Below are 14731 nucleotides of genomic sequence, written 5' to 3' on the forward strand. Positions count from 1 at the left end.
CTGTAGAATAATCGAAAATATGTACTGAGCATTTATGAGTCAAGGCTAAGCACGGAAAATGTATCCCCAATGCAGTTGAGCCGTTGAACGTGAATGTTATATATTTTCAGACTTTTTACAACCACTATTTAGTTTTATACCGGTTTATACCAGTGTGGGCTTAGCTTCAAAACATTTTCCGCAATGCTGTTGAACAGTCAAACGTATGTACTATATATTTTCAGACTTTTTACAACTACCATTTAGTTTTATACCAGTCAAGGCTAAGCACGGAAAATTTTTCCGTAATGCTGTTGAACCGATGAACGTATGTCGAATATATTTTCAAAACTTTTAAAACTACAATTTAATTTTATACCAGTCTCAGCTTAGCCAAGACATATTTCCAAACCAAATAGTATGGATCAAACGAAAAAATCCAAAATCGGTTTTTTCCACCAAAAATCGAAATTCAAGCTCACTGTATTGAATATATCTGAAACCGAAGATTACTTGTAGCATTTCCATTACAATATATAATATGCTGTGATATGGAATTTTAATTTTGAGTTTGAATAGTTTTTATTACGTTTTTCGCTACTCTAATCGAAATTCTTTCACCTACACATGAAAATCATTTGAAATTTTTATTATCAACTATTTTCCAACACTTTACAAACATTCTTCACTTCACTTACAACATTACACAATTCTGGATACAGTTAGCTGCCGTCAATTGTCAATAATTTTCACAGAAACATATTCGTGCGCACGAATTATAGTCAGTTCGGTAAAGGCAGCATTAAAAGGCATACATATCAGATATTGTATAGAGATGATTTCCGATAATTCTCCGCTCAGCAGTGAACACTCCGAGGAAGATTCATTGCCATCCAATTACCATTGGCTACGTTTCAAATGGATGTTTTGGAAAAATTGCTGCATGCATTGGAATACGCGTTGGGAATTTCTATTCGCCGTACTTATGCCCAGCATCTGCAGTCTTATCGCGGTCATATTGCGCATTAACATACCCGCCCAGCAGCTCACAACGCAGACGTATATAGATACGAATATTCAGGCAGCGTGGAAGCACATACTTGAAGAAGTTAGAGATCGTAATGCTATTCTTAAAGAAAATTATGACAGGTAAGTGGCGTAAAACACAGAACAATTTAACGAAAACTTTTGCTGTAAATCGCTTAAGAAAATTTCTTGGATATTTATGCGTTTTTTTTATAATAAATGTAATCTTATAATTTTATAAATATAATTTGGTTTTTTTTTTGTTTTATATAATAATTATATAAAAATTGTATATACATTTTGAATAACTTCCTCTCCAGTTCACCACATAGTCCATATGTACCACAAGTTGTCATGGCCTATGCGCCCAATTTGCAAGCAATTAACAATATTATGGACCTCACATTTCACAATTTCGAGTTAAATGATGAATTTATCACTTTTGAAACATGCGCTGAACTCCGCGAAAAAATGAAGACGGAACACTACTTTGCTGGCGTTTGTTTCAATGAGGCTGTCTTTAATGTGGAATCTGAATCCATATACAAAATCGGTATATATCCGAATCGTTTGGATTATAGCATTATCTTCCCCAGCGAATTGCGTTTATATGAAGAATATATTGGCGAAACTTGGGACACCAGATATTTATTTCCGAATTTAGGACAACAGGAACGTAAAGGTGCACCCATTCATTATATATCCGAAGGCTTCATCATGATACAAAAGACTATCTCTGAGGCGTATATAAATTTAACTTGTAACGACTCACTGAAAGACGCGATTGTATTACGTCGATTTCCCAGTGCCGAACGTTATTATGATCCACTATCGGAGATGTTGGAGATGCGTTACTCGTTATTGGTGTCTATGGCGTATATAACCACCATATTGTATCTGCTAAGAGTGAGTAATTTTCAATTATGTAACTACACATGTAGTTCAATATGTTCTATAATATTTCAGATTTTGGTAATTGAGCAAGATATCGGTTTAAATGATTTGCTCGCCACTCTGGATGTGACTTATTTCCTGCAGTTCTACAGCTGGTTTACATTCTCACTGATTTCATTATCCATTGGTTCCGTGATCATGATACTCATATTAAAGGTAAGAGCAGCAGCGAACGAACGCATTACAAATACACTTTGTTTATTATTTCGTTTCAGATTCCTTGGAACAGCGGCTTCGGTGTATTCAACAGATCTTCTACCACATGCTTATTCGCACTCTTCACCGCCTACAATATAAATACGCTGAGCTACTGCTATATGATATCGAGAGTAATACACAATCGTGATATGGCCATTTGCGCAGCGCCCATTTTCTGGATCGTCCTGTATTTACCATTCTCCATCGGAATCGATTTATTCCCACATTATCATTCGTATGTTTGTTTGTTCGGAAATACGGCACTTGCGCTGGCATTACAGCATATATTTCAACTGCAATACCATGAAGGCCTGAGTTGGAGTAATTTCTTTAGATCACATTGGTCCAATCCGCACTATAGTGTCGGCAGCTATGGTCTACTAATTTGCGCCACAAGCATAATCCAATCATTGATTGGTATATGTGCACCGGTTATTGGGCGCACGTTCCTCAAATTGACGGCAGAACTTAATCCGCGTAAGAAGGAGCGCGTTCGTATTAGTTCGGAAAATAATCGTTATTCGAAAACCATAATTTTAGAGGTTCGTGCGAATTTCAAACCACCAGCTGTCGAAGTATTGGGTCTAACTGTGCAGACGGGTGGTAAATTTGTGCTGGATGAAGTTTCGTTTCGGTTGTATGAGGACGAAATCACGATGTTGATGGGTCATAACGGTAGCGGCAAAACGACATTACTTAAAGTTATGGCCGGCCTTAAGCGGCCCACTTCGGGTAAAATAGTCATTAAAGAAGGCACTTTGACTGGAGATATTGGAAACGCGCGCGATTTTGTTGGTGTCTGCTTCACCGATACGCTGCTCTTTCGTAATTTGTATGTTGTACATCAACTCTTGTTATTTGGCCGTTTGAAGGGTCTCAATTCGAACGATGTCAAAAAAGAGACAAATAAATATTTAGACGCATTAGAGCTTGATAAACATCGCTACACGCTCACCGAACGTCTAACGTGTGGCCAAAGAACAAAGTTGGCGGTTGCGTGTGCGCTCATCGGTGGCAGTAAGTTCGTGCTGCTGGACGACATTGTGCTCAAATTGGATGTGCGCGATTATAAACTTATTTGGAAGTTATTGGAACGTGAGAAGTTCGGACGCGTCGTAGTCGTATCGACGAACTTGAGTCGTGAACCGGAACTGCATGCCGATAATATTATTATGATCGCACAAGGACGCTTGAAATGTGCCGGCACTGCGCAGTTTCTGAAGTCCATGTATTGCTTTGGCTGTCATTTGGTAAGATACTCTTTTGAGTGTAGATTCTAATAATAATTTGAACTATGAAATCTACGACCTAGCGACCCTTACAATACCTACATTGTACTATACCGATTTCTTTATGCTTTAACGCCCAACTTTTGACTATACCAAACTGATAAACAACAGCTAATATGCTCCTCTTATGATAGTCGAGACCGCGTAATCGACACATACGCTGATTTTTAGAAAACCGAGAGGACTTCTAACTCGTTAGCAATTCTCCTTAGTATTTGAGGACTCTTTTTTTAAAACTATAACGACAACTACTATAATTATATTGAAAATAACCACAATTCACTTTTGCATCAATTCACTTAAGCTATTCTAACACCTCTTTCTTTATTGTGTATAGCTCATATCGAAATCGGAGACCTGTAAGTCTGAAGCTATAACAGAGCTACTAAGCAATTTCATACCAGATATTATAGTAGCCTGTGATCTGATATTGGAATTGTCGTATCACATTGAATCCACCAATGTGGAAATACTCGAGTCCATACTCAATGCACTGGAAATGGATAAAGATAAGCTGGGCATTATAAATATAACGATAATTGAAGCGCGTATTGAAGAACTCTTTTGTAAATTAGGCGCTGAGCGACCCGCCTATAATGATCGCAAACGTTACTTGAGAATCTTCAATGGTCTGAGTATAACTGATGATACAAGCGACGACATCTTATTTATGAATACGCAAATGGGTCACAATCTGGGTACAGTGCAACGTTTCATTAATCACTGGAAAGCAATGTTCTATAAGTTTACGCTTGTACAAAAGGCATATATAAAGTACTTACCGATGTTCTTGATTATGCCATTGTTTAGCATCATACTGTGTATAATTGGTATAGTGCCGGTCGTGGAGCTTCTGCCAGCTAGAGGTTCTGATATTACCGATTACAAAGATGTCATAACAGTAATTAACTATCCACATAAATCCAATGAGGAGATGGTTGCATTTGCCGACACATTCTACAAGTATATGTATTGGCGGAATAGTAATGTTAAAGTCATATACCTCAAAAATCAACTCATAACCGAATATATATTGGCGAAACAGCGACAACAAACCTATAATTATTTGGATGAAAAGCTAATACTCGGATTGTCTATACCACGTCAAGTGGTGGGCTGGTTCAATGGCTATTTGCCGGGTGTGCCACCGCTCGTTTTGAACCTGATACACAATGCTTTTCTCTGGTAACCAGCAGCAATACGCTCTAGCACAAGTCCAAGCGTTCAGTGCATTGTATTTGTGCTTCTTCTTTTGCAGGCGTCTACTGAATACGACTAATGCCAAGATCAACGTTACGCTCGAGTTGTTACCCATAGAGAATGACATTGATATTCGAGAAATATCCAATATGACATTCAATATGGGCAGCATAATGGCTTTGCAGTTATCGTTTATCATATGCTATCTGTTGGCCGCAAGCATAATTCATTTGGTCTCGGAACGCACAAGTGGTTTTGAGGCGCTGCTGCGTTTGGCCGGATTGAATGGTTTCAATTTTTGGATGAGCCTGTTCTTCTTTGACTTATTCAAATCATTTATGGTTATAGCAGGCTTCACTATCTTGACGTGGTTGATATTAACCTCGGATTATATAACGCCGGATGTCTTACGTAAGCATTTCTGGGTTTATCTCGTGTAAATAATTGTCAAAAATACTTTACAGGCTCGGCCTTTTACTTACTACTATCGACGAGCGCTGCCTTAACTACGACTAACTATTTACTCAGCTCTTTCTTCTTCAAGAGTAGCTATGGCGCATACTTGAAAGTTTCGGCATTTCAAGCACTCGGCGCAATCTTCTATGTATTATTTTCCAGAAGTTTCAAAAACTATATCCACACTATAATGTTCATACCACGCCTATTTCCATTGTATTCATTCTGCAGAGGCATTGAGGATCTATACGATTATAATCTTCAGATACAATTGTGCAAAGATGAGGATATCAAATTTGTATCCATGTCTTTCGAGCATTGTCAACTGGCACCTAATTGCTGTGGTGAGTAAATTGTGGTATACTAACTGTATTGTAATGCGTGACTTCTTCAAATGTAGTATTACCTATACTTTCGGTCAAGGAGGATATGCTATACTTATGGGCAATTATCGGTGTGGGTGCGCTCGGCATAGTAATTTACGAATACCGCGATTTCTTTAAACATGTCATACCATTTGACAATTAGTAAGTACTTTATAGTTTATTAATAAGGAATTACAAATACAACACGTTGGTTTGTTGTTGCAATTAAAATTACAAAAAATATGCACTCTTTGAAGCGATCGTGCGTTGGAGGAATACAAACGACGACACGCTACTGACTCTCACGAGGTGGACAGTGTCACAGCCGAAGATATACAAGTGCAGTCATTGAAACCGCGTATGCGTCACTATTATACCGTAATTTGTGAAAATCTAGGTTTATTTCGGAAGGCAGAAATTTTGGTGGATCGTCTATCTTTCACTATAAAACCGTGAGTGGGATTATAATGGTATTGAATGAAACAAAATAATTCAATCTCTTTCTCACATACACTCTCAGCGGCGAAAAGTTTGGCATCATCGGCACCAACTGTAATTATACGAATGCATTGTTAAGACTCATCGCTGGTCAGGATACGCCCAGTTTTGGACGTGTCTGCATCAATAGCGTACAAATGACGGAAGAACGCAAGAAAGCACTCGCTAATATCGGTTATGTGCCCACCATTAGTTGCGTACAGCCGCAGATGACTTGCCGTCAGGTTTTGAGAATGTTTTGTTTGCTATACGGTTATCCACGGCACCAAATCAATGCTATCGTCGATGATTTCTCCAATCATTTCGGTCTGGGCTCACACTTTCATACACGTCTGTCCAAATGTAGCTCGGGTATAAAGGAGCGAATCTCCTATTCCATAGCAATCTTAAAGAAACCCTCGCTCATGTGTATCGGTAATTTTAGTTGGAGCGTCGATCCGCATGGCAGACGTCAGTTGTATCGATTGATCGATGGCTTGCGTAAACGTGGCACCGCTATAGCCATTACATCCGTTATGAACTCATATACCGAGATACTTTGTACGAAGATAGCGGTCATGCATGAGGGACGCTTTCTACATATTGGCCAACCAGAAAAAATAGCAACGGATTTAGCTGCCGGTTACTCCATTTCGATGCGTATGAAGAAAACTATACAAACACCGCAGGGCGTTACATCGAAGGTGTACTTCCGCTTAACGGCTTTTATGGAGAAAACATTTCCCACCTCCAAATTGATGTACGTGCCGAAGACATATTTATGTTCATCTTATTTATGTATAAAAAATATTAATTTGCATAATTTCAGTCAAGAAGGCACGATTATGAAGTTCTATATACCCTATCAGAGCACCAAATTGGGCACTTTATTTAAGACTTTGCGAGTCAACTCATTTCAGCTGAATATCGATTGTCTTACAGTCACCAGAATCAATATGAATTATATATTCGAAATAATTGAGGAGGAATCGCGAAAATCTAAGAGCGCATAATCCTAAAATTGTTGCTACATATATTAGCTATACATTGCATTTAATATTTGTGACTTGTTTTTCTCGCTTTACTTTTATTCTAATGAATTGTGCTTCAATGAACTTTTTATGCAATGAATAGCAAATATAATTTCCGTTTTCAGTTTAAAAAGTGTTTTCTTGGCATTAGAGATCGCTTTTGGGCGAGTTTTTAGTTCACAGTTTCTGAAAAAGGGTTCTTAGGCATGGAACATTTACTCGTGAATTTTCGAAAGAGTCTGCTCGTTTTTGTACTTTTAACGAAGAGTGTCTAAAAGAGCTTAAACTGTAAGACTATTTTTTTGGCTGTAGAGTTCACAAATCTCTTAGATTACTCTCCTATGATCTTGTGGAGGAAAACAGGCTTCGTTTTCCGTAACGGTATGTCGATCGTCTTGAACACCATGTATTCGGAGTTCCAGTATCCCTCATATTTTAATAATGTCGATTAGTCGAGGGAAACGATTTGAGCTATCATTATGAGACTAATCTCTTACCATAATCCAAACCAAAGTTTCTCACAACATTAGTTGACTATGCATGGGTTCATGTCGTGCCGCAAACGATGAAATATGAAACTACATAACGTCATGCATATAAGCACCATAAAAAACTGTTTTCCACCACTGTGCACACTTGTGACTTGTGTCATTTGTGAAAGTAAAAAAAAAAATTATTCTTTAAAGTTTCTTCTGTCATTTGAAAAAAAAAATTTAATTTAATTTCTTTCATTTCACTTTCTGTAGCGAAATCATTTTCTAATTCGTACGAATTATGCAGGTGAAAAGAATTCCATCGGAAACTTCGGCGCTGAGCACCGGACGCTCCGAAGAGGACTTGCAGCCGACGAACTACAATTGGTTACGTTTCAAATGGCTGTTCTGGAAGGATTGTTTTATGCATTGGAATACACGTTGGGAATTTCTTTTTGCGCTGTTTATGCCGAGTTTGTGTGCGCTCATCGTGATCATACTACGTTTTAATATCTCAGCTGAGCATATAACCGCTATGCCGTTTAAGATCGAAAATCTGGAGCAAAATTGGGGACGTCTCTTGGACATCATTGCGGGACGTCAAAGTGCAGTTGAGAAATTTTTGGGCACGTAAGTGAATACCTTCCTATCAGGCAGGTTCTGTAATTCACTTCCGAGTGAAATTCAAGCATTATACATTTTTGTATTTTCTTTCAAGTCCTTCATATAATGTGTACGCACCACGTATTATGATCGCTTATGCGCCAGATTTTGAGGCAATCGTGAATATTATGGCGTTGACTACCGACCTTTCCTTAAACCCTGATCAATATATTCGTTTCAAAACGTGTGCAGAACTGCGTGAGAAGATGACAACTGAATACTATTTGGCCGGGATTTGCTTTCGTGAAGATGTCTTTAATATTGAATCGGAATCCATATATAAAATTGGTCTATATCCGAATAGATTGGAATATCAAATAATTTTCCCCAGCGAATTGCGTTTATATAAGGGATATATCGGCGAAACTTGGGACACCAGATATTTATTTCCGAATGTGAAGAAGCACGAGCGTCACATGGGTTTTGTGCCGTATATAGGAGAAGGCTTTATTATGTTGCAGAAAACTATCTCCGAAGCTTATATAAATTTAACTTGCAACAAATCACTTACGGAGGAATTATTTTTGCGACGTTTTCCAATAGCCGAACATTATTACGATCCACTTTCCGAGGGTTTGGAGCAACGCTTATCGTTGGTGTTGGCTGTGGCGTATATTTGTACAATGCTGTATTTGCTGAGGGTAATAGTACTAAGAATCGCTGACTGAAATATGTGCTGAGGTTAATGGTTAATACAAATTTTAGATTCTAATCAATGAACGTGAGGCGCAATTGCATTCGCTGTTGGCCATTTTCGATGTGACATACTTCATACAATTCTACAGCTGGTTCGTCTTCTCACTCATTTCGATTTCCATTGGCACCATTTTGTTGCTGATCATATTGAAGGTATGCGCATATATATATTTATCATTATAAGTACGAAGAAGCTTAACAATTAACAAATTTTCTTATTACACTTTTTGCAGATTCCTTGGAACCATGGCTTCGGTGTCTTCCATAGATCTTCATTTACTTGCTTATTTGCGCTATTCACCGCCTTTAATATAAATACACTGAGTTACTGCTATATGATATTTAAAGTGTTCCGCAACTCGGATATGGCAATTTGTGCCGCGCCCATTATCTGGATCATGTTGTATGCACCCTTTGCCATTGGTAATCAAACCTCACCCTTGAGTGAAATGTTACATCCTTACATCTCCTTACTTGGCAATACCGCGTTCGCATTGGCATTGCAACACTTATTTCGTCTACAATCGGACGATGGTTTGAATTGGTCCAATTTCTTTCGCACCGGTTGGCAATCGGAGCATTATAGCATTGGATCGTATGCTTTGATAATGTGTGGCACCAGCATAATTCAAGCTTTAGTTGGCATATTCGCACCGATTATTGGACGCACGTTCACTAAGCTAACCAAACCATTTAGCCGGAAAACGGAACGTGTTCGTCTTAGCACGGACAGCAATCGTTTTTCGAAAACCATTATTTTTGAGGTTAGAGCAAATTACAAAGCACCCGCGATTGATGTGGTGGCACTCACAGTGCAAATCGGCTATTCAATTGTTTTGGAGGACCTTTCATTCAGTTTGTATGAGGATGAAATCACTATGTTGATGGGTCATAACGGTAGTGGCAAAACTACTTTACTCGAAGTTATAGCCGGTTTTAAGCGACCGACATCGGGCAAAATTGACTTTAAGGGCGATACGCTGAGTAAAGAATATGGCAGTCCACGCGATTTTATTGGCATCTGTTTTAGCGATTCACTGCTCTTTTGTAATCTGTACGTGAAACATCAACTGATGCTATTCGGCCGATTGAAGGGTATAAATCCAATTGATCTGAACAAAGAAGTAAATAAGTACTTGAGTGCGCTAGAGCTTGAAGACGAACAGTATACACTCACCGAACAGCTAACATGTGGTCAAAGAACCAGACTGGCTGTCGCGTGTGCGCTCATCGGTGGTAGTAGGGTCGTGCTGCTGGACGATGTTGTGCTGAAATTGGATGTGCGTGATTATAAACTTATTTGGAAATTATTGGAACGTGAGAAGTTCGGACGCGTCATAATGGTCTCGACGAACTTGAGTCGGGAGCCGGAAGTGCATGCTGACAATATCATTATGTTGTCTCAAGGACGTTTGAGTTGTGCCGGAACAGCGCAGTTTCTGAAGACCATGTATTGCTTTGGCTGTCATTTGGTGAGTTTGGTGCCTAAGCATGAACGGTTTATTGGTGCTCCAAACTTTGGTAGTCTCTTTAGCTGCTTTTTTTTGTATGAAGTGAATCTTTTTTCGTAGCTGAGAAATAACTTTCTGGACGCCTTTATTTGGTTTGATTATGGCAGAAGCTTTCTCCGGTTAAGCATACCCTCTAGGTTGGGCAAAACCCTATGGCTTGGCGGAACAGCTTGTGTTGTTAGCTGTTATTGAGCTTCTCCTTTTTAAATGTAGTGAATATTATTTCTTATTCGACAAATATGAGCCCTCATAAGTTTTTGGATATCTTTATTCAGTTGGATTCTTGGAGAGTATAAGCTTGCCATACGCTTTATAAAACAACTATCTGTGCAATTAATTTTCAGTTGTTAGTTTTCTGAGTCTTCTTTAAATATCCACTAATATTATTCTTTTTCATATTAACTATAGCTTATATCCAAGTCTGAGGAATGTAAGTCAGAAAAAGTTACACAACTTTTGAGCAAATACATACCAGATATTGTCGCATCCTGTGATCTAGTGCTGGAATTATCATATCACATTGAATCCTCCAACGTTGAGGTGCTCGAAACGGTTATCAAGGCTTTGGAAAACGCTAAAGAGGAGTTGGCGATTGTAAATATAACAATAATTGAGACACCAGTTGAAGAGCTATTTTGTAAGCTGGGCGCCGAACTGCCCGCTTACGATGATCGCCGACGTTACTATAGAATTTTCAATGGTCAGAGCATTGTTGCCATTGACTTTGATGACGATGCACTTTTCATGTCCGCCAAGATAAAATATAATGCGAATGTCGTGGAGCGTTTATTCAATCAGTGGAGTGCAGTGTTTTACAAACTGCTCATTATTCAAAGTACATATTTCGTATTGGCCGTCATAGTTTTACCATTATTTGGCTTGTTCTTTTGTGGCATCATTATGATTCCTCATTTGCGAGTGGTGCCGAAAATGGATAACGATATTAATGACTACAAAGACAGTATAACGCTGCTGAGTGTTCCCGAGCAGCCCGAGAGTGGCATGCAATCGTTTGTTGAGACCTACAATCGATATATGTATTGGCGCAATAGTAATATCAAGATAAAGAATATTAAACATGAATTCATCAATGATTATATTTTGAAGCTCGAACGCGAAAAGCAAGAGACTCATTTGAATGTGCATACGATTCTTGGTTTGTCAGTGCGCAATCATGTGGTCGGTTGGTTTAATGGTTACATACCGAGTGTCGCACCGATTCTGCTAGACATTCTACACAATGTGTACCTTTGGTAAGCCAAGGTTTAGCTAATGTTTTCAATATTTTTTTTTTTTTTCAATTGAAAAGTTTTTCGTAATATTTCAATCACATTTTTCAGGGATGTGCTAAACACGACCAATGCTAAAATAAATGTTTCATTAGATTTGCTGCCAACCGAAGGTAATGTGAACCTGCGTGAGATAACTCAAATGCATTTCAATATGGGCAGCCGTGTGGCTTTACATTTGGCGCTTCTGATATGTTACTTGTTAGCCGTAAGATCCATTAATTTGGTATCGGAACGCGAGTCTGGATTTGAAAGCTTGCAGCGTTTGGCTGGTTTGAGTGGCATTAATTATTGGATATCTATATTTATATTTGATGTCATCAGATTCGCCATTCTTTTTTCAATTTTCACCTTCATGTCATGGGCTATATTGCCGACAGCAAATGCGCCACCTATAGTTTTTCGTAAGTGTTACGACATATTTCATAAAAAACCATACCATATTCATTGAATATATATAATTTTCGAGAAGAAATCTACAGTATGCCATATTCCATTGTCCTATTAATTTCAAATCATATTAAGGGCACCATGGAAAGACTTCTAAAAATTATAGAAACAGTGTTTAGGACAGTTTCGTCGTCGTTATGACTGACTGACTGACTGGCTGTATTTGACAGGCGACTATTTTAGTTAGTGACGTCACGAACGCTCGCTTCCTATTAGAATGGAGATTTGACAGTTCGTTTCTTTTATGACGTAACAAACCTCAGCATAGTCCATTTCATATTTGAGAATAACTTAAAGTCGTTTAGGGCAGACTTTTCGAATAGCAAGTTCTTTTTATAGAATTGAAGACGAATTCGAGTTACTATTGATTTAAGAAAAGCTAAATCAATAGTCTATTCGAATATTATAGTATCTCTTTAATTTAAATATTGCTTTTGTAATATATCAAATCATAATTTTCGAATACTTTACAGGCTGGTGCTTCGGCATGACATTTTTGGCGAGTATTGCTGTGGTTATGACAAACTATCTGCTCAGCGCACTCTTCTTCAAAAACAGTTTCGGCGCATATTTGAAAATGACATCACTACATGCTATCGGCATCGTTTTCTTCATCGTTTTTTCCAGAGATTTTAAACCTTATGCGGATAAACTGTACCCGCTACCACGTATATTTCCGTTGTACTCATTTTGCCGAGCTATTGAGAACTTATACGAATACAATATACTACATCAAGTATGCAATATAGACAACATAAAAACGGCTTCTGTGGTTTTGGGACATTGCCAAAGGATTCCTGACTGTTGTGGTACGTTATGGCAACATAGTCGTAGAGTTTCATTAATATGTAATCTAATACAATATCTGTCACTGCAGAACCACCAAAAATATCGGTGAATGATGATTTGTTTTACTTATGGGTGATTATTGCTGTCTGTTGGTTCGGTTTATTTATTTACGAGTATCGAAGTTGTTTCCAGGTCAACATACCATTTGACAATTAGTGAGTGACTCAAGTGTTGAAATTCTCTAAAGCTCAAAATGTTATCGTTTTCTAGTGAACGTGCGTTGGATGAATACAAACGACGACACGCTAGTGACGCTGAAGAGGCGGACAACGTTACAGCCGAAGCCATACATGTGCAGACATTGCGTCCACGTTTGCGCTATTATTATACTGTTATATGTGAGAATTTGGGTTATTTTTGGAAGGGGAAAATTTTAGTGGACCGACTCTCTTTCACTATCAAACCGTGAGTATGGATTATAATACTATTAGATAAAACGAAATAATTAAATCTCTTACACACCTACTCTCGCAGCGGTGAAAAGTTCGGCATCGTCGGCACTAACTGTAATTATACGAATTCATTGCTAAGGCTCATCGCTGGTCAGTATAAGCCAAGCTTTGGACGTGTCTGCATCAATAGCGTACAAATGACGGAAGAACGCAAGAAAGCACTCGCAAATATCGGTTATGTGCCCACGGTTGCTTTCGTACAACCGCAGATGACTTGCTATCAGGTTTTGAAAATATTTTGTATATTATATGGCTATCCGCGACACGAAATCAATGATATACTTGAAGATTTCACCAAACATTTCGGTTTGCACTCACATTATCACATGCGTTTGACCGAGTGCAGTTCGGGTATAAGAGAGCGAATTTCCTATGCCTTAGCGATCTTAAAGAAACCCGCACTCTTGTGTATCGGTAATTTTAGTTGGAGCGTGGATCCGCATGGCCGACGTCAACTTTATCGGCTGATAGATGGTTTGCGTAAACGCGGCACAGCTATAGCGATTACATCCGTTATGAATTCGTATACCGAGATACTTTGCACGAAGATAGGGGTCATGCACGAGGGACGGCTGTTGCATATCGGCGCGCCTGAGCAAATCGCCAATGAGATAGTCGGTTGTTATTCGGTTTCGATGCGTATGAAGAAACAGGTGCATACACCGCACGGCGTTACGCTGAAGGTGTACTTTCGCTTGACGGCTTTTATGGAGAAAACATTCCCCTATTCGAGGCTGGTGTAAGTTGTGCGGAACAGCCTGACTTGAATGTATTTTTTCCATTAATATCTTATTGTTTTTCAGGCAAGAGGGTACAGTTATGCAATATGTCATCCCTCATCAGAGCACCACATTGGCTATTATATTTAGGACGTTGCGCTTGAATTCATTCCAGTTGAATATCGAGAGTCTCTCGATTACTACCCTTAATATGAATTATATCTTCGAGCAAATAACGGAGGAGGCTATTAAAGCATCGAAGAAGTATTAAAGGCATCTTTCGTAGTTGTGTTACATGCTTGTGTGTTTAATCACACTTCCGTGTTAATTATTTAGTTCTCTTTGAATTCTCTGTTTGTTCTATTAATCTATGAAGTTCTGATAACATATATGTATGTAATTGTTTGTTACTTTAAATATAGCCTTGTTGTGTTCATTAACTGTCAATTTCTTTTAAGTGTAACACTATTTATGAAAGATGAGATAAGAATCCATAAAATTCACTGTATAAAAGAATTTATTTTGCTCGCTCTAATTCTGAGTATTGCACAGTCTTTCGTTTTCTAAAACCAAGAAATCAAGTCTATGAGAACACCTATGTCAAAAGCGGGAATGTAATCGAAAGATATATGGTAGTTCTTGATCCTTTTCTCT

At 38.4% G+C, this 14731-nt stretch overlaps 2 protein-coding genes across 2 annotated transcripts; both read left to right on the plus strand.

The window, feature by feature from the left end:
• Positions 1–639: 639 nt before the first annotated feature.
• On the plus strand, positions 640–7118 carry LOC105214171 (ATP-binding cassette sub-family A member 17-like). The gene is made up of 11 exons (XM_011187433.3): positions 640–1128; positions 1326–1911; positions 1972–2115; positions 2175–3407; positions 3784–4631; positions 4705–5057; positions 5111–5446; positions 5503–5629; positions 5725–5919; positions 5988–6704; positions 6774–7118. Exons 1-11 carry the CDS (start codon positions 815–817, stop codon positions 6955–6957), a joined length of 5037 nt encoding a protein of 1678 aa, XP_011185735.2. The 5' UTR covers positions 640–814; the 3' UTR covers positions 6958–7118.
• A 532-nt stretch (positions 7119–7650) lies between these two features.
• LOC105214218 (phospholipid-transporting ATPase ABCA1-like) lies at positions 7651–14528 on the plus strand. Its single transcript, XM_011187511.3, has 11 exons — positions 7651–8078; positions 8167–8752; positions 8817–8960; positions 9041–10279; positions 10727–11571; positions 11659–12011; positions 12531–12866; positions 12935–13061; positions 13117–13311; positions 13381–14097; positions 14162–14528. Exons 1-11 carry the CDS (start codon positions 7750–7752, stop codon positions 14346–14348), a joined length of 5058 nt encoding a protein of 1685 aa, XP_011185813.2. The 5' UTR covers positions 7651–7749; the 3' UTR covers positions 14349–14528.
• The last annotated feature ends 203 nt before the right edge of the window (positions 14529–14731 follow it).

Source organism: Zeugodacus cucurbitae, chromosome 3 (assembly GCF_028554725.1).
Source record: "Zeugodacus cucurbitae isolate PBARC_wt_2022May chromosome 3, idZeuCucr1.2, whole genome shotgun sequence".
Lineage (NCBI taxonomy): Eukaryota > Metazoa > Arthropoda > Insecta > Diptera > Tephritidae > Zeugodacus > Zeugodacus cucurbitae.